The sequence below is a fragment of the Borostomias antarcticus genome (assembly GCF_949987555.1).
Source record: "Borostomias antarcticus genome assembly, chromosome: 21".
Classification (NCBI taxonomy): Eukaryota; Metazoa; Chordata; class Actinopteri; order Stomiiformes; family Stomiidae; genus Borostomias; species Borostomias antarcticus.
In genome coordinates, this window is record NC_140254.1 from 15383144 (window position 1) to 15405601 (window position 22458).

The 22458-nt window shown below is 43.9% G+C and overlaps 3 protein-coding genes across 4 annotated transcripts; 2 read left to right on the forward strand and 1 right to left on the reverse strand.

The window, feature by feature from the left end:
- Positions 1 to 87: 87 nt before the first annotated feature.
- On the reverse strand, positions 88 to 9473 carry cfap69 (cilia and flagella associated protein 69; the record flags this gene model as incomplete). The annotated part of the gene is made up of 24 exons (XM_084454971.1): positions 88 to 237; positions 1333 to 1397; positions 2107 to 2152; positions 3789 to 3941; positions 4117 to 4221; positions 4304 to 4390; positions 4661 to 4858; positions 5006 to 5082; positions 5167 to 5304; positions 5407 to 5599; positions 5687 to 5768; positions 5857 to 5975; positions 6083 to 6198; positions 6314 to 6478; positions 6584 to 6815; positions 6918 to 7039; positions 7139 to 7187; positions 7306 to 7429; positions 7528 to 7705; positions 7898 to 8050; positions 8213 to 8311; positions 8408 to 8484; positions 8579 to 8688; positions 9375 to 9473. 24 exons carry the CDS (start codon positions 9471 to 9473, stop codon positions 88 to 90), a joined length of 2937 nt encoding a protein of 978 aa, XP_084311097.1.
- A 411-nt stretch (positions 9474 to 9884) lies between these two features.
- Positions 9885 to 16251, forward strand: kdm1b (lysine demethylase 1B). Its single transcript, XM_084455117.1, has 21 exons — positions 9885 to 10018; positions 10282 to 10430; positions 10573 to 10694; positions 10802 to 10891; positions 11037 to 11148; positions 11255 to 11368; positions 11464 to 11502; positions 11641 to 11833; positions 12013 to 12197; positions 12402 to 12572; positions 12699 to 12773; positions 12922 to 13056; positions 13197 to 13368; positions 13494 to 13621; positions 13720 to 13851; positions 13954 to 14028; positions 14139 to 14255; positions 14362 to 14487; positions 14623 to 14745; positions 14847 to 14999; positions 15128 to 16251. The coding sequence occupies exons 1-21, from the start codon at positions 10003 to 10005 to the stop codon at positions 15209 to 15211; spliced, it is 2511 nt and encodes an 836-aa protein (XP_084311243.1). The 5' UTR covers positions 9885 to 10002; the 3' UTR covers positions 15212 to 16251.
- Positions 16252 to 16675: 424 nt separating this feature from the next.
- On the forward strand, positions 16676 to 19923 carry LOC311323541 (uncharacterized protein). Of its 2 annotated transcripts, none has more exons than XM_084455786.1 (11): positions 16676 to 16762; positions 16925 to 17053; positions 17274 to 17387; positions 17478 to 17597; positions 17743 to 17892; positions 18001 to 18144; positions 18254 to 18388; positions 18511 to 18681; positions 18824 to 19012; positions 19109 to 19258; positions 19359 to 19923. In XM_084455786.1, the coding sequence occupies exons 1-11, from the start codon at positions 16747 to 16749 to the stop codon at positions 19481 to 19483; spliced, it is 1443 nt and encodes a 480-aa protein (XP_084311912.1). In that variant the 5' UTR covers positions 16676 to 16746; the 3' UTR covers positions 19484 to 19923. The 2 variants fall into 2 exon arrangements, with proteins under 2 accessions (XP_084311912.1, XP_084311913.1); XM_084455787.1 differs by having other exon boundaries at positions 18824 to 19006.
- Positions 19924 to 22458: the final 2535 nt, after the last annotated feature.

Sequence of the window (22458 nt, forward strand, 5' to 3'; positions counted from 1 at the left end):
TGTTCTGGCTCTCCCCCCTCTCTCTCTCTCTCTCTCTCTCTCTCCTCTTCCTCCTCCTCCTCATCTGCGTGGTCCACAGTCCACCCCTCAGGCTGCAGGCTGTTTGAGGTGGACCCTCTCCGCCATCTGCCTGGCGCTGTAGAGGGACACACTGATGCCTACTGTGGCCATCGTCATGGCGATCGGGTTGACGAAGCCATCCTGAGGCTGAATCTGGACCTCACCTGAAACCTGTCTCTGCAAGGGGAAACACACACGCACGCACAGATTTAACACAGAGTGTTTGTCTTTTTATGGACACAAGTATGGTAGACACAACCCATTGAGCAGTGAAACAGCCCTGAGCTGTTGAAGTTTCCAGCTGCTAATACTAGAACAATGTAACCTGGGCTGCACAATACAAATGTACAGAAGGAAATTAGGGATATGAGGCTGGCCACTCTGACATTCCACAGGCAGGATGCACAGGCCTTGAGAACAAAGTAAATTACTGGGAACAGTATCAGAGGAACTGCCATGTTCTAGTTACCATTCTACGACTATCACCATGCACATAAACACCTCAACATTACAGTTCTGCTTCCTGTCAGGAAAGAACTTCAGCGGACTGTTTTTGTTTTTAAACTGGCATCAGCTAATGGCTGGTATGATTACTTACAGCCATGCGTAAGATTATATTTGCCAACAATAACCATTTGACAACAATTAATGTAAAACTCCAGCAGACACATGGGCATGTTGAAGTGACATATACTGTAAGCACCCCTGTCAAGTACTCATACATTATATTAGTTATGTTATCAATAAGCAGTTTCTTAACATAATAATTTATAACAGTTCTTGCTGTTGTTCCTGCAGTAATGTGTAAATCATAGTACATTACATTTCAGTCATTTATAGTAGCTGTTCATTCAAGGAATAAACAACCAGTGCTAGCCTACATTACTTAAGCAATAAACCACGAGAGGCCGTGTGTTATAGTGATTTTATAACAGCTAGGGGGTATTGTTAGGCACGACGCGAAGCGGACTACAATGCATTGGATCAAATGGGAGGCGTATTAATACTGAAAATGGAATGATATGCAGTCCCCAGGTGTGTGTTACAAAGTATTTTAACTTGGCTTCCAGCCAATCAGAATCAAGAACCAGAACTAACAGTTGTATAAATAATCATTTGAGGTCTGCACCAGCCTTTCATTATGAAATATTCATATCCTGCATTGTTATCCTTCACAACAATTTATTTTAGATTAATATTACCCTGCGCTTCACAATGCAAAATGTTTCAGCCAAAGAGCCAAGAAAATTGAAAACAGACTTGGACCCAGACCTGGAGGAGGCGGAAGTATCCTGGGGTCAGACGTCCCAGTCTCAGGATCATGTCTGCTGCTGGAGCTTCTCAGAGCAGCCCAGAGTTCACCTGCACAGACACATACACACAAAGATATTTGATGATATCATCAGAATCTGACGAAAAGGTCATTTACAGTTCTACTGTTGTGTAAACTCAGATTAGTATTGGGTCGGGTATTAGGATATGTTGTCCACATACAATGTGTATTAGCCTATAGAAGTGCAAAACATGAATTTGTCAATGACCAGAGTGGAACTCTTTTCACAAGAGAAGCAACCTAGAAACGAATTCCTTGGCGATAGTACATAACAAGAAATCCACTTTGATCTCATGCCTGCAATTTGTTCAGCAACAATGGCCACATTCATGTGACAAACAAGCAAGTTAATAAGCTCATTGAAAATAAATGCTGTCCATTAAAAAATCCCATGCTGCCAATGAAGCAACTTGTATTTAATTTCCCACTGACCACCCAGCTAGTGGCACCAAAGCTCTTCCACCACAGGTCCCAGCATTAAGAGTCCTAACTTTCAGAATCAAATCAACATTTTAGAGATACCAGAACTTTCTGACGTGCAACATAGAAAATGAGAGAGTGAGACAAGAGCAAAATAACGAGACACCGCACCCAAAACACAAAACACAAAGAGTTACCAAGTGTGGACATACGTCCAATCTCATCTCAGAGTATGGAGCCTGGTGCAGTGGGAGAATGAGGGGACAGATCCAGGAGCCCCGCTGGACCCTCACCTTCCTGCAGCTCCACAGCAGACAGCCTCCGCGACGCCACCGCCCCCTACACAAACACTGGCCCGCCTGGGACACAACGAGGGAGCTCCTGTGTGCCCCCGTTCTTTTGTAAACCCCACTCACATCCAATGGGATGAATCCACTCCCTCTGGCTGAACTCACAGACACACACACACCCTCTCACCCACGTTCACACAACACCCACTCACAGTGCAACATAAAAGCCTCAGGCTGTCAGTTATGGTTTTGTCAACCAGTCATTAATGACAGAGACAGAGACAGAGAGAGAGAGAGAGAGAGAGAGAGAGAGGGGAAAGAGTGCCTGTGTGGCATGTTGCACGCTTGAAGGAACATGTGTTAATGCGCTGCAGTAGGTTATGTAACAGAACAGAGATCATAGGGACCAACTTCCCATCCTCCCGAACAAGCTCTCTCCACCAGGTTATATAAGGGCTCTACAGTTCTATGATGTCACAGTGACTTCTGAGGTCTCCATGCCTACAAGAAAATCTCTATTACCCATAAGATGTAACATGAAATCACACTGACACTAACCCTTATCACGACCTTCATTATAGGTCCAAATAACCAGGAAAGCAGCATTTTAATCCATTCTTACTCACCATTTCCCAATGTTTACAGGGGTCTTATAGGCCTACTGTATCCTTTGTCCACAGCCTGCAGCAGACATGCGTTCAGTCTAGTCACAGAGGCTGGAGTCAGTTCACCCCATGGGGGAGGGGAGGACTACAAGATGCTGATTGTGGCAACTGAATGACTTCACCCATGGGTCTGTGCAGTCAATACAGTATATTTACATATAAATTCAGCACTAAAGCTGAATTAACTGTCCACCATAAAGAGAATGACTGTGTTGTTACATCCCCACACTAGTGTCCTGTCCTGTCCTTTGGACAGACGAACGGGTGAGAGGTCAGAGGAAAGACAAACCTTGGCTTATGGGGCTGTTATTTCAGGCCTTATTGCTTCCCGTTTGGAATCTGTTACTGCAAAACAAAATGAAAATGAATGAGAGACTAGCTTAATACATTTGCGTAAGTCTACAAGGGAAATTAAAAGATATATTGGCATTTAATGAAAAAGAAACATTTGACCAGCATCCTATTATCCTTGTGAATAAATCAGGACAGCAACTGTTACATATCAAATGATTGTTATTTTACCTTGCCCATGACTGTTATCAAACATAAATGCATAAAATCTTTGTGGAGGCCCCCTTTGCCTTACCTCGTTGTGTATTATCCCTTACTAAATGCATACAATTTGAACCAGCTGTCCAGCAACAAGACACTGAAGTATCATTAAATGTCTCTGTGTCATCATGTCATGGAATTTTGTCTCTGTGACATCACAAAAGTAAAGTTACCTACAAAATTGTCCGATGTTATAGTCACAATGGTGTGATGATGTTATAAAAAGTCCAACCAAGTTCAACTCTTCAGGTCCAAGCACTTTATTCATTTTAGACACATACATGTTGATCCATTAACAGTGGGTATTTGTTTTATATTGAATTCATAATTAATCTAAAATAATATGATAAATTGGTTATCATTGGCTAAAGGTTTATGATATATTTTATATATTTGATCGTAACACTAGTAACTAACACACCAAGTAGTGACTGTGAGGAAGCATTAGGATGTTTATTTGATAGACACAGTGCTGAAGTGCTCCGCGTCCTGAGGAGGGAGTGTTTTCAGAGCCCCTCCCTGGATGGGCACTCTCTCCAGGGCCAGGTCAGTGTCGGCCAGGGGCCCTCCGGTCAGATGAGCAGGAGTGCTCTCTATGATCATCACTCGTCCACAGAAAGTCTGAAACAAACACACACACACACACACACACACACACACACACACGCACACACGCACACACGCACACACACACACACACACACACAAACACACAAACACACAAACACATTGAGTAACTATTTCAAGGCAAGTAGCACACACATACTGTACATCTGTAAAATTCATATTCACATACTGTTGTTTGCAAGCCAGGTATCTGCGTAGGGTGAAATATAGAATCCTTGTGTTTTGATTCAGGTCTGGACGATTCTATAGACTTCTCCTGCAATGCTTTTGAATCCTGACAAAGAAAAAGAAGACTAATCAATCACACCATCTTCATAATAACAATGAAAAAATTGGAACTGATAAGCTTTACTAACCTTCAGAATCTTGTAGTTGGATGTCTTGGCGACATATTGGTCCCATGACCGGGCAGCAAGCTCCCGCTGTTCCCAGTTGGAACTGATCTGTGAAATAAAAAGATGGAGACGTACAATCTAGTCAGGCATGCACCATTCAAATACACCCTGCCCCTGTCAAAACATTACACACACGCACACGCACGCACGCACGCACGCACGCACGCACGCACGCACGCACGCACGCACGCACGCACGCACGCACGCACGCACGCACACACACACACACACACACACACACACACACACACACACACACACACACACACACACACACACACACACACACAGATGTGTTTGGTCTCCAGGTTCACACACCTCTCTGTACATGAGCTTCTCCTCATGGAGCTCCTCCTTCTGCTGTTGCTCCAGCATGCTGGTCTGCTCTGCGGTCACTCTCCTGGCCATGTCCTCGGTCATCTTAGCTATGGTGTCCAGGGCCTCCTTGTCAGGTGTGATGGGTCTCACGCCCTCTAAGGACAGCTCTCTGGAGATCTCCTCCCACACCTCCCCAACCTGCAGGCAGCACAGCCAACACCAGCCTTCAGCTCACTCACACTCAGCGCCAAGGCTTTGTTTGACATCTCAGATTGATATTCCATTGATTGTTTTTAATGTGTGACTGATATACTGTATTCCACAATGCTCGATGCAAATGGTTACCTTGAAGTCCAGGTATCTGTTGACGATGCTCAGAGTGACATAGTCCTCCGTTGACAATCCAGGCAGTCCTTCGAAACCTGCGTTTTAGAGACTCTGTCTTAGCAAATGTTCCTATTTTGACACGTCAGACCATAATCCATCCGATGAAAGGACATCCTTACCGAGTTTACAGAAGACAGAGTAGATCTTTGATCGCAGGTTTTCCGACACGTCCATGACCGCGGCGCTGGGCCTGTCTGCGGGCAGGGAGACCCGGGCGTCCTCCTCTTGGCAGCAGCACAAAATAGGTCTCTTGGGATCTGGCCATCAGTTATTAAAAAGACCCAAATATATTACCTTTGTTTTTTTAACCTTTCAAAGCACTTGTGCTACAGTGTGATTGTCCACAGCAGCGGCCCCACCTGCGATCCTCCCCTGTCTGTCTCTGCTGACCTCCATCTCCAGCTCCTCCTGCCTCCATAGCTGCAGCAGGAGCCCCGGGCTGCTCAGGCCCTCGCGGCCCCGCCAGGCCAGGATGTGTGTCAGCGTCTTGGGGTTGTCACACAGCTCCAGCAGGGTTCCCAGGACCACGCTGTGCATGCTCCTGGGGCTGGACTGCACGGAGGACATTGATAGATATTCGACAAGGTACAAGTCAGGAAAGCTTGACTGAGCCTCGGTAAGCATGATCCAGCTACTTACGTGGAGTAGGTCAAGCAGGAGAAACACTCCTTCTCTTGCCAGGAAGTAATCTTCTGTGGTGTAGCATCCGACAATACAGGACCTGCAAAATATAATATAAGGTTTTTGAAATGGCATCCCACTACGGTTGTGAAACAAAGACACAACGTTCTGCGGGGCAGTGAACTGACCAGACACAGTCCACTGTGGAGAGAATGAGCTTGTTGTGTCCCAGGCCACTGGAGAAATTCTCTGGGTTCATCCTGAGGAAATGCACTGTCATCTCAACTCCCTCAGATCCAAACAATTCCTGAGACACAACAGCACAAAGTCGGACTGTTTAGATATATAGATATATAGATATAGAACGCATTATGGAAAAGCAAGCGGCTCTAATACAAGGGACCTGGGCTCTACCTTTCTGTGTAGATCGTTCTCGCATAGTGCAGACAGTATGAGCTGGATGTCTGCCTTGATCTCCAGGGTGGTACCATCGTCCTCATCATTAACGTTCCCTGTCTGCATCAGAGTCCCTGAGAACATTGACCTCTGTGTTACTATGGACAGATTGCCAGGTAATGGCCATTTATTACTCTCTGTGAAGCTTGTATTTGAATCAATTTTCCCAGGCGTGGTTAAATAAATGACCTAATAGCAGACTGATGGCTCCCTGATCACAGAGGTCCTCGTTGATTGCCTCGTTGCCTAGGGACACCATGGATCTCATCAGCCTCACACAGTAGCGCATCTGGGCCTGCTTACTGCCTCTCCCTCCGGTGCCATGGAAACTGTGGCCTTGGCCAAAGTAGGCATCTGTTGGGCGTAGAGGTGATGATGCAAACAGTGGAACACTAGTAAACTAAACTTGACCATTCCATACCGTTCTGGTATTGTCCAATCCCCCGGAGTGACTCTCACCCTGCTCAGCACACCAACCCAGCAGCAGCAGCAGGCAGGTGTTGCCCTGGCAGGTCATGTAGTCGTCCAGCATCAGCGGAGCCACGGTGGCCAAGGTGGCCAGGGCCTGCAGCTGCAGCTCCTCCTGCTGGATGGGGGTCCAGCCGCGTGGTCCTGACTGGCCCTCAGACGGGACAGCGGGGGGCTTCACCAGGAGCAGCAGGGCCAGGACCACACAGGCTTCTCTGAACAGCTGGCAAACACAAACATTATGGAACATGTTCAAAACACAAACAACAACAGCCCATGGAGATAACAACCAGCCAAACCGGTGCTCTTGGCATCTAGCACTCACCTGCAGGGCAGACAAGTCCTTTGATATGACAACAACCAGGTTTAATAACAGCCTCTTCATCTCAAAATCTTCATTATTAAAGGACAGCTTCAGGTTTCGGACCAAAGGGTTGTGACTTTTGACTTAACAGAAATAAAAAATCAAGACATTATCAGTCTTCATTTTAAATCTGAAACATAACTAAGATTGGATTTGATATATGAACAAAAAAAGTAACTCACGCTCTGGAAATGTGACAAAAATCATGAGTTGTTTGGCATATAAACTCTCCTGTAAACGAGAACACACATAAGGAGACCTAAAAAAAAGAAGAAGCAAACAACAAAAGATACTCTGAATAACCTACTGCTTTAATGTATTTGGGAACACACTCATCTGCTCTACTTACAATGAGTGGAGATTGGGGGTTTTCTGCTATTAGAGTTGTGATGACAAGTAGATCATTCCTGAGTTGAAGATCATAATGCCGGTAGCCATTTAACAACTGGTTGAAAAAAGCCTCTTTCAGTGCCCTATGGTTCAAACAAGAAATTACCATTTTACCAGGCGTTCCTGACAGTTTAATTCATACATGACTGACAGCAAAGTGTAACAGAATCAAGCCACATACATAATACAGTCCATGTTGCTTAGTTGAGATGTGACCTCCTCTTTGCAGCCTCTCTCCAGCAAATTCCACAATATCTCAGAAGAGCGGAAAAGAACCTGTCCTGAAGGGTCTGGCTCATTCATATGGAAACAGATCTTCTGTGCCCCCTGAGCCTTCAGAATGAGACTGCAGTTCATGTCTGAAAAAAGCAAGACGATAAAGAGGCATAATTAAAAGAAAAAATCCCCATTGACATTGACAGAGGACCACAAAGTCACAGATGTGATTGTTCCTCCTTAAATAGCTGCTTCCTCTCAAGAGCTACTCTAGGAGGTAATCTGCTGGCCAGACATTCGTGTCAGAAAGCCCTGTGCTGAAGGCAGTTATTTACCCGAGGAGCCAGAGAGAACCTGAAGGGTCTTCAGGACCTGGAGCTTCATGGCAGGCTGGTTCTCCAGCAGTACCATGGAGAGGACCAGGGTCTCAGCCAGGCCACTCTGCTCCAGCAGCTGAACCTTGTAGCCTGGGGTGGTGGGCTGGGGCCCTACAGAAACATGTGATAAAGCCTGAATGGCATCTCAGGCAGGTTTTAGAATAAGGAGACAACACAGAGCATACAAGAAGTGGCCCTAACTCAATGTCAACATAGAGACTGTGTTGTGAGAGATAAGAGATGTAGATGGTTGCTTTGTGGAACAGCCCATACCATCCAATGACTGCTTGGATACCACAGGGCTATATAATGATTTGATAGAGTCACAGATCTGATGTCGCACTTCAACATTTGGCACTCTCATCAGGTACCCTGTCAATAGAAGAACACATTAGTAGACTTGTGCGTGACCTTTTAGCACAGGCAGTCTGGCATGACCCCTATTACTTAACTGAAAGTGCTGCATACCCATCTGTGACAGACACTCTTTGACGGCAGGTGCATAGGTCATCTCATCAGAGTTCTTTTCCTTCAGAAAGGGAAGCCTGGAGGAGAAATACAATCAAGTGAATGTCAGATGCAAAGGCTGAGGTAAACATATCACAATGAGAATTATTGGCTTTGGTTTCTGATTATTACCTGCATATCTTAAGCAAATCACATAGCATTGATGCATATTCAGGCTGCTCCTTTGACTTCTCAGCACATATGTTTAAAATCTTTAAGATGTCTGCCAGTTCTTTCAAAAGCTTGAAATTGAAACGTTAAGGACACAAACATGGAAAGTAGTAATTGGAAAATACGACAAGTTATTGCAGCACCCTACTGAGTCATAATGATTATTTCTGTGTAAGGAAACAGGAAAGTGCTGACACAAAAAGCAATAAGCTATAGCTTGTAAATTGGGATCTTGGGAACTACATTTCAGTCCCTGAAGACATGACATGACCTAACATGTCTATTTCCAGAACATCATTAAGGTAAAGGGCAAGTGAAAATTTGCATGTTCAGATCTTGTAAATGTCCAGCCTATTCTGTGAAATAAGGATACAAATCCCCGTTGACATTTCTTCAAGAGTTTCTTCAACACAGAAAGGTGTCTCTCTTTCAATGTACCCTTAAGCAAAATGATTGAATAAAAGTTACCTAGCAATCTGGAGATTATTGATAGTACTGGCGATCGAAGTAAAAACAACAACAACAACAAAAAACATTGTGATTACTTTCTTTTTACTTACTGTTAAAGGATCCTCTAGAAGATTAATTATACGACTAAGTTCAAGGGACTTTGTGACCTAAAAGGAAAATGAATACATTTTATCTCAGCTAGCTTAGCTGCAGTAACGTTAGCTACGTTAGATTCGCCAAATATGAACTATATGCAGTTATCTAAAAAGGTGTAACTTCACATGTAGATAATTAAGATCATACGTACCCCATGCGTATCATTGCTGTCCTTTGCAATATTTTTGACCACTGGGATCTGAGGTTTTCTTCCATGCACTTTGACTTTGGATCCAATTGCAGTTGTCATCAAATTCAAAGAACTTTTTGTCATTTCAGTCGCTGAAGTGGGCATTTCAATTAATCTATACGAAAGCCTTGTCAGCGGAATTCAACATGTAAAAAGTAATGTTTCATCCGGTCATCATCTAAAAAACTACACGAACATGGCTAGCTCACAAGTTGATAAATATATTTTAAAAAGCATGTCACATATTCTAGTTATCCTAGTGCTAAACAGCCTTCACTTCGCTTCGCTGCCTCCGGTCACCTGTACGCGTGTATCTGTTGCTATGGTTATCACTCCACTACGGAAAGCAGAAGCGACCAAATACCGTTCTATTAATACATCCATGCCAAATACCCAAACGGAACGCCCATTTCTCCACCCCCACGACCGGAAGTTGTGTTCGGTGACAGCAACGCCTTGATTAACTCTACAGTAAAACAACAACAGAGCGGCATTGACATTCAAGACCTCTTTATTCAATAAACAAGTCGCCGTGTCGTCTCATTTAAAGGACTAAATCCTGAGTCGCAAAGGGACAGCCCAGTCAGCCATGCTGACGGATGCAGGTCAGAATTTTCCTGCACTGACTGGCTATTGTTTGACAGTTCTGATTTGCTATTGGTAACGCGTGTTAGCTATGCATAGCTCACAAGCCACGTGTGAGCTAGGCATATGTGTTCTAATAACGTTACAGAATTCGTAGGTAGACCTTGTAACAATTATATGCTAACTGCTTATCTGGAAATGTACCTCAGCAACAATGAAATGCCCTGGCTAAGGTACTTGCATTGCATTATTATTAAATCTGCAACATCTAATCACTTTCCAGATTACACTGGTAGTAATACTTATGGTGCAAGGCGGGCCAAGAAGAGGACAGCAGCTATGGAGTCACTAGGTGATGGTCAGTCAGTACGCTCCTCTGGAAGACAGGTCAATGTCAGAGTGAAGCGCAGCGATAATAATTCTCCTGGACAGGTATGCCCCATTTCACTCAGGGTGAGAATCCATTATGCAAGGGACGGGTCCACACTGTGAGACAATTATGCACTGTGTTGCCTGTCATGATGTTGACTGATATTCAAAACTATAGTAACTGATAATGTGTCCCTGGATTCAGACTAAAAGAAAAGCCACCGACACAGAGGAAGAAGATGACCAATCTGAGAAGAAGTACAGGAAGTGCGAGAAGGCTGGATGCTCCGCCACATACCCAGTATGCTTTGCCAGTGCATCTGAAAGGTATAATTTCCTGTTCTTAACGCACAGATACCGCAAAAGAGAAAGAACCATTATCTCTGCATGGGTACTTTCTATGGCTACGTAATGATTTCTGTCTTTTCGGTCAGGTGTGCTAAAAACGGCTACACTTCTCGGTGGTATCACTTGTCCTGTGGAGAGCACTTTTGTAACGAGTGTTTTGACCACTACTACAGAAGGTAAAGTGTTATTCAGAGTGAAATGAATAACACTTTTTTTTGTAAAACATCTTGACACTCAAAACATAAAACACATTGACCACTGATCTTCTATCTTCATGTTTCATTACTGGATATAATGATAACCATGAATTTTCGATTCCAGTCACAAAGATGGTTATGAGACCTACGCCTCCTGGAAGAAAGTCTGGACCAGTAATGGGAAGAGTGAACCCAGTCTAAAAGCTTTCATGGCTGACCAGCTGCTTCCATACTGGGTGAGAACAACTGACAGATTTTAATCAAATGATTTTCAGTTAACATCCTTATACTCTCCATCATGTCCAATGTAAACACATTCATCCTAATGTGATTGGCCTCCAGGTCCAATGCACCAAGCCAGACTGTGGGAAATGGCGCCAGTTGACCAAGGAGATCCAGCTCACTGCCTCTCTAGCAGCTACCTATCGCTGTGGCATGAAGTTAAACAATGTCAAGGTAAACAGGAAAGAGGAGGAAGACAGTAGATCATCAGCCATTTGTCGATTGACATTTAATGTTGATGTTTTAATGTCTTCTGTTTGTGTACATAGACTGAAGGACCAGACCAGTGCTCTCTGCCAGAAGATCTGGTGAGTAGGAGCCTCAGTAATCAGTCAATCAAAATTTGACACACAGTAAGTGTCTTTATCTCTGCAGCAATATATGATGTTTGTGAGCGTTTGGAGACACTACTCTGTATTTATCCAGTCCCTTCTGTGCCCCCACAGAGAGTGGCGGAGGTGATTGAAAGCTGGTGGCTTTCCATGCTGATATTGCCCCCGTTGTTTAAGGACAGCCCGGCCAACCCTTTCCTCACAGCATACTACCCTGACTGTGTGGGCATGAGCCCCTCAGGATCCCCCAGCCACCAGCCTCTAGCAGAGTTGAGGGCAGACCTCTGTAGAACCATCCAGCCCCAGAGTAAGTCCAGGATGTGGGGAGAATACACCTACCAAAGACCTACTGTACTGTGAAGCACAAAGAACAAATCTAGGGGGACCAGTGAAACACTACGTTTTATTTGTTGTTTCTTGTATAATAGTACAAAAATACAAAAATCCCAAATGGTTGTTAATGGTCTGACTCTGAAATGTGTTCAGTTCCAGGACTATGTCCATACTTCCAGCCCTTTTATCAACCCAACGAGTGCGGGAAGGCCTTGTGTGTGCGGCCGGATATGATGGAGCTGGATGAGCTTTACGAGTTTCCAGAGTTTTCCCGTGACCCCACTATGTACCTGGCCCTACGCAACCTCATCCTGGCGTCCTGGCACAGGAACTGTATGGTACGGCACACACACTTTACTGGACGCATTCCCAGCCTCTTCCTTCCCCTTGGGGATTTTTGTTGTTTGTTTGTAGGTAATGTTGTGATGATGTTGGTAAAACCATAAAACAACCTTGCCTACAACGTCGAAGGTCACTGTTGTGTCCGCCACTCTGGCGGTACAACAGGACCTGATCGTAAATGTAGACCTTGCTGTGCTCAGGAGGTGCTGACGCCCCAGAAGTGTGCCTCTCACATCATCGTGCGGGGGCTGGTACGGGTGCGCTGTGTTCAGGAGATGGACAGAGTGCTCCACTTCATGACCAGGAAGGGCCTGATCAACACGGGGGTTCTGTCAGTCCAACAGCCCCTGCTCCCAGACAGATACTGCAATGTGAGTGTCCCTGTCTGACCCCCCCATCTTTTACCATTTTCCAGCTCTGTTGCTTTATCAAATACCTAGAAGAAGAAAGAAAAAAAAAAAAATATATATTATATAATACATTCTTTGCTTTGTTAGAAAAACGTGATTGTCATCGGAGCTGGGGCCTCGGGGCTGGCGGCTGCAAGACAGCTGCACAACTTCGGCATGCAGGTAACCTTCTCAGGCCATCTCCTATTTCTGGTCCCAAATCAGTTTTGTGCAAACGCATTCTGACATGATTTAGTTTGTCTGCTAGTCATGATGACCTCTGACCCTGGATGTGAAGACCTCAAATCCTGGATACTTGAACCTTACACAGGTCGTTGTGCTTGAGTCGAGGGAGCGGATTGGAGGTCGGGTGTGGGATGACACAACGCTGGGTGTCACTGTTGGGCGGGGGGCTCAGATTGTGAACGGCTGTGTCAACAATCCCATCGCCCTGATGTGTGAGCAGGTGGGTATAGTGAAAAGTCTTTTCACCTTGATGTTGCCTAATAACAATGTTAGCTGTTAAGTAGATCACCACCATAAGCATGTAGTTCTTCCAAGTGTATGGTTGCTCCCTTAGTGAGTTGCGCCTTGTCTTGTGTGCAGCTGGGCATCAAGATGCACACATTAGGGGAGAGGTGCGACCTGTTTCAAGAAGGAGGCAGGGCCACAGACCCAGCAATAGACAAGCGCATGGACTTCCACTTCAACGCCATCTTGGATGTGGTGTCAGAGTGGAGGAAGGACAAGTCTCAGAACCAAGACACTCCTCTGGGGGGTAGACTAACCCTAACCATCCTTTTCCATACAATGCTTTCCTTACTTCATCTAACAGATAACATACTTTAGAAAATAAGGATATTGTGCCATATTTAATATTCATTTAAGACTTTCCCCCCTCAGAAAGGGTTCATGAGGTCTACAAGAACTTCCTTCAGGAGTCTGGTATCCAGTTCAGTGAACTGGAGGAGAAGGTGCTTCAGTTTCACCTCAGCAACCTGGAGTATGCTTGTGGGAGCACCCTGGACCAGGTCTGAAGCTGACCTAATTCATACCTAAACTCTTGTCATAGTCAATGTAGGCCCTTGGGAGAGATATGAGAATATATTTGGTGTGTATGGGTTTGCAGGTGTCAGCTCGATCCTGGGACCACAATGAGTTTTTCGCCCAGTTCTCAGGAGACCATACACTGCTGACTGAGGGCTACTCTTCAGTACTGAACAAACTGGCAGAGGGCCTCAACATCCGTATCAAGAGCCCAGTATGACACCTAATTCACGTTATGTTCCTTTGATCACTTATGCCCACTTACTATTCAGTACATTGCACAAGTAGTGATAATTATTATTTGTGTTAAATCCAGGTTCAGGCTATTGACTACTCAGGGGACGTTGTCAAAGTTACCTCATCCAATGGTTCGCAGTGGACAGCTCAGAAAGTAAGGATTTAAATGACTTATACTGTATATGATTTGACAAATTATAATACAGCATCTGTTCAGATATGACACCAGACTATAGACTATTCTTCTTTTGTTCTTATTTCTAGGTTCTTGTTACTGTCCCATTGACTTTACTTCAGAATAATGTCATTCAGTTTCATCCTCCTCTTCCTGAGAGAAAACTAAAAGCTATCCATAGTCTTGGAGCAGGTATCATTGAAAAGGTAAGGGATGCAAAAAATGTTGGTTCAGAAATGTTGGGTTAATTTTAAGGAAAATAAATTAGTTCAAATGACCTAATCAGGACTTGTCTTCTACATATGTCCATAGATTGCACTCCAGTTCCCATACAGATTTTGGGACAGTAAGATCCAAGGAGCAGACTACTTTGGTCACATTCCTCCCAGTCCAGACAAGAGAGGAATGTTCGGTGTGTTCTATGACATGGATCCACAGGTCAGATTATCAACAGTTTGTTTGAGTCCTTGTGTCAGTGGCAAACTCTTCTACCTACTGTAGAGTCCATGCTGAATAAAAGAAAGTAAAGAGAGAGTGAAACATGACATATGTCTGTCTTGGTTCAATGTGCAGGGAAAGCAGTGTGTCCTAATGTCTGTGATCACCGGTGAAGCTGTGCCCTCCATCAGGGATATGGAGGATCAAGAGGTTGTGGACGAGTGCATGAAGGTCCTGCGTGAACTGTTCAAGGAACAGGTTAGGAAGACAGTCTATTAAAGATTCATGTACCTGTGTATACATGCACTATTCAAACAGAAGATATTCTCTATGCTAATTGTCTCAATTTCCCTGAATAGGAGGTCCCAGAGCCAGTGAAATACTTTGTCACGCGTTGGAGCAAAGACTTGTGGTCTCAAATGTCCTACAGCTTTGTGAAGACAGGAGGTAGTGGGGAGGCATATGACGTGATTGCTGAAGATGTTCTGGGAAAAGTGTTCTTTGCTGGGGAGGTGAGAGTTTCTTAACATTTCTTATCAGCCTACTACATGCATCAGTCCATACAGACATACAGTCTTCACATTTGAGAGAATGTAAATAATAATTTGCCCTTTAACTTGTTAACATTGTCCGTTTCCAGGCAACTAACAGGCACTTCCCGCAAACTGTAACAGGAGCCTATCTGAGTGGGGTCCGGGAAGCCAGTAAAATCGCTGCTCTGTAACTCCTTCCCAGACAGGGACCTGTCTTGTAACCTACCCGCCAGAGGACATCATGGCTGAAAGGTCTTCATTTCAAAATGGTCTTCTCCTCTTGAGAGAAGTGTTACACCTTGAATACTGGACCTTGTGTTGACGATCAGCAGTAGCCAATGCAGTCTATAAGTGGAAATGGTTGAAGGTTTCAACGAGTGGCAAACTATATACAATGAACACCTCTCTGGTTTAACAGACAGCCAACATCCTGTAGTAAAACAGGAGGGTCAACTGCACTGCTGGTACTGTATGTTAACAAAACAAAGAACTAATTAATTGATGTCATTGTAACAGATGTGTGTTAGTTAGTTTGTTAGGAATATTTGTGTTGGGTGATACACACCAATATTTGGTGCATATCTTATATGGTTTTGTATGGGCACTTAACTGTCATGTTCAATTTAGTACTTTTGCAGTAGCACTTTTGATCATAACGAGTTGATTTAACTTGGGACATGGCAGGTTTCAGAATGCTTTAAAGTCGCACAGAAATGAAAAAAGCATTCTGTCCCATTTTGGTTCACATAACTGGTCATAGTGTTCACCTATTCAACGATGCCCCAAAAAAATACACAATTCTACTTTTGTTGTACTCTTATAATTTCGTACTTCCTGGAAAACGGTAGGTCACGTGTAATTACGTCAACAGGTACCTTAGATTTTAGGCCAATAATCTCACGACATCCACCCTGTCAATCGTCTATTCATCTAAACGTATGTCCCGCCCATGCAGCCCGTTTCGGGCGGAAATACGTCAAAGTACGGAAGTAAGATGTTCTCCAACTTCCCTTTCGGTGCGACTTTAAAATACAAAATACAGTAGTGTAGTGGACACTAAAAGGGCATAATTCACCCCCGGAACTGTTGGGTTGTTGAACCGTTATGCTCCGCCTTGGCTTCCAGGTCCTGTAGTGAATTCGGAGTTGTAAATAAACGGCTGAGCTGCTGCTAGCCAGACTTTTCATTCTGCCTCATTCTAAAATCTCGGAATCACAATAGTCAGTTTTGCTCTCTTCCATCCTCTCCTGTCAAATGACGGAGAACTGAAAGATTTGAGCGTTTGCCATTACCCTAGTCAAATTTCTAGTGTATGTGAACCACATACACGGCCAATAAAGCAGATTGAATCTCGAAGATGATGTCCTACTAGCCTCGCGTCACCAGGCTCTCTGGGGAGATGTCCTAAGAAAAAACAAAAAATGTAATCCTAGCCAATTACACTCCTAGGGTTACACGTGCATCTTTGTTGGGCCACATTGTTTGCGTCATTTATGCTTTAAAGACCAATATTTATCGTGTATAATAAAACGAGCTCACACGTATCCGTTTTTTTTTATTTTTTTTTACACGTATCACAGTTGCTATAGCGAATCAAGACATCAAACGTCATCAAGTAAGGACAGCGCGCCGAACTTAGTAAACAAAGCGGTGAAATAACGCTCAAAAGCTCTTGTCTGAGATCAGCACTGTTTGCAGGATTTTAATTCAATTCGCGGACGCTCTTATGGACAAGTGTTCAGGTGACATAATAAACCAATACAGCATTGCATACAAAGGTGATATCACAGCAAAGGTTAATATTGGCGGAGCGTTCATTGTAGCTCTTTCATGCGCCAGAAGACGCATTGTGCTTCGCTAGCTATAACGCCACAGTTCATCTGCCACATTCTCTGTCCCCCCAGACTCCACAGGTGACAGTTCCGATGACGAACCTTTATCTAAGTTCACAAAAAAGCTCAAGACCGATGGCCTGTCTAATACGACCCAGAGTGAACTCAACTCACAACCTGACTCAAGAAAAGCCTCTGATGGTGAGAAACGGCAGCCACTTATAGCTGTATTAGAGAAACATTAATTTAATCAGGTTAAGCAAAGTGTTTATAACTTACCATGTTGATCTTGTTTGTTGTCATGATAAGGGTTTGACACCTCAGACGATGAGCTGTTAATTAAGAAGACGGTGAGGATGCTTTGTGGTTTTAGCTAGCTAGCTAACGCCACAGTTCATATGCCACATTCTGTCTTCCACAGGTGACAGTTCCGACGACGAACCTTTATCTAAGTTAATTAAAAAGTCCCAGGCCGACGACCTGTCTAATACGTCCCAGAGTGAACTCAACTCACAATCCACCTCAAATAAAGATGGTGAGAAATGCGAGGGTGAAATTGAAATAGCTGGCCATCAGAATTGATTTAATCAGTTAAAGCAATGTTGATCTCTGTTCTCACAATAAGGGTTTAACACCTCAGACGATGAGCCCTTAAAGAAGATGGTGAGGATATCTCTTCCAGTCAAAATGTCAGGTGAATCCAAGGGTAACAAAAGAGGCAGCATTAAGACTGAAAAGACTGCAGGTGATACATGCTTACAGTGTATATCAAAATATATTTCCACATTTGTGCCACTGTTTGTGACACATAACTATGTGTACGGATTGTAATGATTGTAATTTGTCTTTAACTGTTTTAAATATATTAAACCGCTATGGTTCCAACAAAGCGGAAAGTTCAGATGACGAGCCATTGATCAGACACACCAAGAAGCCCTCCACAGCTGTAGAGAGGACTGCTCCACTGCCTCTGAAGAAGAGACCTGTCAACAGAGCCAGGAAAAACAGCAACGTCAGCCAGAGCAGAGACAAACACGCAGGTGAGACCGGTTCTTTAATTCCCTCGTCTTTGCTGAATGTACGAGTGAATCCATCACACTGTTTTTGCATGGATTCAATTGTTTTCCTTTTTCTTTCCGCACTGTCAGACTCGACAAGCGATAGCTCAGATGATAATAAGCCCTTGAGCAACACAGTCAAGAACTTGAAGACACAAAGACAAAGAAAGACACCCCCCTCTGCAGCCAGAAAATCCCCCAGGAAGGTTCCTAACAAACTGCAGAGGAGTGGAGGTTAGAGAACCTGGCACATCCCCTCCATTGTGCTCTATCACAACATTAGGTACTTCCACTGAAAGATGACTGTTGTTGCCTGTGTCGTTTTCTTAATGCATATACCAAGAGTCCTGGGATAGCTCAGATGATGAACCATTGATTAGGATGACCAGGAGATCTCCAGGAAGAAGAGGCACCTTGGTGAAAAAACGGGGGCGGAGAGCTAACAGCAACATACATAAGGGAAATAAACTCCGAAAAGGTCTATACTGTGCAGCAACATTTTCAAATTATTGACTTTCCAACTATGATTGTACTCTGCATCTCATGCAGTCGCTTACCCTCTCTTGGTATATCTTACCATTATTTTGTTTATGTTTGTAGGGGAAGAGGACTCTGATGACGAGCCCTTGATTAGACTGGTTAAAAAGCCTATAAAGAAGACCAGAGCACCAGTCAAGAAGACGTTTGTGCCAGAAAATACTGTGGTGTCCAAGAAAAAATCAGTCAACAGAGCAGTTGACAGGAAGAACACTGACACTGCACAAATCACATGTAAGCACACAGCCCCTCTAAAGAGAATGGTACACTCATTAAGATGAATTATTCCATCATATTTAGATTGTGGTAAAGATGTCTACAATATCCAGAGATGTACATCAGAAAAACATTGAGTGCATTATGCTTGCCTGTTTAGGTACTTCAGACCACAGCTCCGATGAAGAACCCTTGATCAAGCTGGTTAAAAATCCATCTAACCCTCGAAAGAAGACCACAGCACCAACTCAGAGGCCAGCAAGGAGGGCGGTCTCAGTAAAGATACAGAACGTTGCCATCAAAGAAAGGAGCAGAAGAAACATCAAGCCTGTGCAATACACAAGTAAAGGTTTGGATGCTGTTTGGTTTACAACATGGATTTCTATGATGTCCGAGATCTGTCATTACAAGATGTGTTTTGTGACCATTGTTATTGTTTAACCAGGGTCATCCAATGATGATAGCTCAGATGATGAGCCCTTGATAACGATGGTCAAAAAGCCATTGATTACCAAGACGCCAATGCTGGAGCTGGAGAGAATTGAAGATGCTTTTGAAAACTACAATAGGGGCAGCACAAGCAAAATATGTGGAGGTAAAAAGGATTCGATTCGAACGTTTACTGTATTTGATGGGTAATATCCACCACTCATTCTAATACATTTCATTTGTTGTTGTTTTTCATTACTGTCTAGGGAAAGAGGAGAATCCAGCTGATGAACTGTTGGTTAAGATGATCGCAAGCCCCCCTGAACCCTTAGGAGATTTAATGGCAGAGGAGAGGGAGAAACGGGATGTGAACTGTGACAAAGAGCCTTAAGTTTACACCATCACATCAGATGACTGAACTGCATATTGAACTTGTTGGTAAAAGTGTTACTGTAATATTTTACTCTGCTTTTGTTAGTCTATTGTTGGACTTGCTGGTGCATTTTTGAAAATGTTTGGTGATCTGGCATCACTTATCAAATCAGTTCTGTGTTTTTTTTGTGTTTTTTTACCTTTTCCTCCTGTAGGTTTTACTATTAGACTGCAGACTGCATGTTAAAAGCGTGTTTAAGGCCATTTAGGAATTATTCACAAACGTGGGCTTGTTATATGTAAATAGCTGAGTAGGCTGCATTTGTATAAAAAAAATGTACTTGGCTCTGTGTGCAGCACTTATGCCATGTCAGGCATGTGGACTACATTTAAGATCGTACTATGGATATGAAAGGGTAGCGGAAGTGAAGGAACCATAGTGACTCATGGATTGTTTTCACAATTCTATTTTATTAAAAACATTTCAAAAATGTTTTTTTTTTTTGGTGTTATTTTGATACAAAAAATAAACCTGGTTAAATGTCTGTCTGATTTTGCATTTTACATGAGACCATTTTCTATTCCATTGTTTGAGGTATTCATATAGAACCTAGTACAATCAATCACTGTAAAAACATTTCAGAACCTTTTGACATGTATGTATGTACATCTAAATGTAATGTTCTACATGTGCTCAAGTAATAGTCACAACATTTTAAGTTAACAATTCAGATCAGATGAAATGCTTACTCACAGAAACCTTTACTGATAAGGATTCAATAAGGGCAATAAATACAGTATGTGTTTACACAATAAGAACAGTTGGAAGTAACAGACATTCACCCATATTACAAAACATGGAATCTGCATTTCAAAACTAGCAAGCATCTCTGCTGGCCAGATGGCTCCTATGGTTATGTTCACCCCACAACTGCATGCTGCTGTCCCTCTGTATCCCTCTTCCTGAAGAGTCATTCCCAATCAAGGTGTGATTGACATTCTTATGTCTTCACTGGTAGAGATACTGTAAAACAGAAGGCAAGTAGGATTAATGTCATATTGTCGGGTAGGGTTAATGTTGTACAGGTGCATCTCAGAAAATTAGAATATTGTGGAAAGTTCATTATTTTCTGTAATTTAATTCAAAAAGTGAAACCTTCATATAGATTCATTACACATGAAGTGAAATATTTCAAGGCTGATTGCCTCTGTGCCACGCTCCGACCAAGTATTGAGTGTATAAATGAACATACTGTACAATCATAAAGATTAAAACAAAAAAGGCTTTAAATATTTCACTTCGTGTAATGGATCTAGAATACATGACAGTTTCACTTTTTGAATTAAATTTTCTGTTTCTCTCTGTCTGTCTCTCTGTCCCTCTCTCTCGGTGATGTGATTGTTCCTGATTAAACAGGATTTCCTGCTTTTCTGACCTGATTGGCTAAATTTGTCTTAGGACTGTTCTGCTCCACCATCAGTAATTGGCTACTATGTGGTCACTCAGAACATCAGTGTTCCTTTGGAGAATCTGACACAAGTTCTGCCATCTCTGAGCAATCCATCCAGTGCAGAGTCCAGTCAGGCAAACAATACTTACGATAGTCTGACGGTGACAGATGTTTCAATGATACACATTTACATGTTTGTCATTTAGAAGACGCTTTTATACAAAGTCACTTGCAATAAGTACATTTGTCAAGAGTGAGCCGACTGTACATGCCAGTCTGATGATCAGTCATTAAACCAGTCATTACCAGTCATTTAGTCAGATTTTCACATATGCACAGGAACTCTGAAGTTCTTAGTGACCATTATGTAGCCTACCTCTCCCAGATGGTGGAGCAGAAAAGTGCCTCCTGAAGTGGAGGGTCCTGTGTTGATGACATCATCAGATCTAAGAGAAATTATATAACAGGCCCAGGCTAGTGCTATAAACTATTCAAAAAAATACACTCACGTATGTATGCGCTCTCTCTCTCTCTCTCTCTCTCTCACACACACACACACACACACACACACACACACCATAGCCATACAGCATGATAATATGATTAAATATAATTACATGTCCTCACATGCTCTGCACTCTTGTGTATTTTTCTGCTTTTTATACGTAGCCAATCACATGCCTGCTCTCTCTCCTTCTCTCTGAGACTCTCTCTCTCTCTCTCTCTCTCTCGTGTGTTGTTCTATTAATACATCCATGGTTAACACACACTGTGTCCGTCGGTCTCCCTGTCCCTGTCCTCTGTCTCGTCAGAGGGCCGCTGTGCCTAATCGCAAACACATCACACCCCGGCCGCCAGAGGGGCACTTTGATGTGTAGTAGGCACAGCTTCCCTCTGGCAGCCAGGCCGTTGAATCACTGTCGTCCAGCCATATGGATGGCCCTATGGTCAGTTTGCTCCTTTGAGTTTGATACTTTATTTTTATGTTTTGCTTGATTGGGCTTCGCTTGAGTGGGCTAAAGGCAGGGCTGGACTGGCCATGTGGCGTACCGGGCAAATGCCCGGTGGGCCGGACCTACTTGTGGGCCGATCTAAAAAAACGAGAGAACGAACGGCCCATAGAGCAGGGACAGCGGCCCATTGGTCCATTTTCTATACTGACACTGGGCTGGCCCAATCATATGTAGGCCCCACCCCTCCCTCTGTTAGTTTCAGGTGTCATTTGCGTGGGCCGTTAGAGAGCCGCAGCAGCACCCCCCCCCCCCCCGTCAACAAATCGCGCAGCAGCAACTCACCCCCCCCCCCCCCCCCCCCCCCCCCCCGGTCAACAAATCGCGCAGCAGCATCCCACCCCGTCAACAAATCGCGCAGCAGCACCTCACCCCTCCCCCCCCCCGTCAACAAATCGCGCAGCAGCACCCCCCCCCCCCCGTCAACAAATCGCGCAGCAGCACCCCCCCCCCCCCCCCCCGTCAACAAATCGCAGCAGCAACTCACCCCCCCCCCTCCCCCCCTCCCCCGTCAACAAATCGCGCAGCAGCAT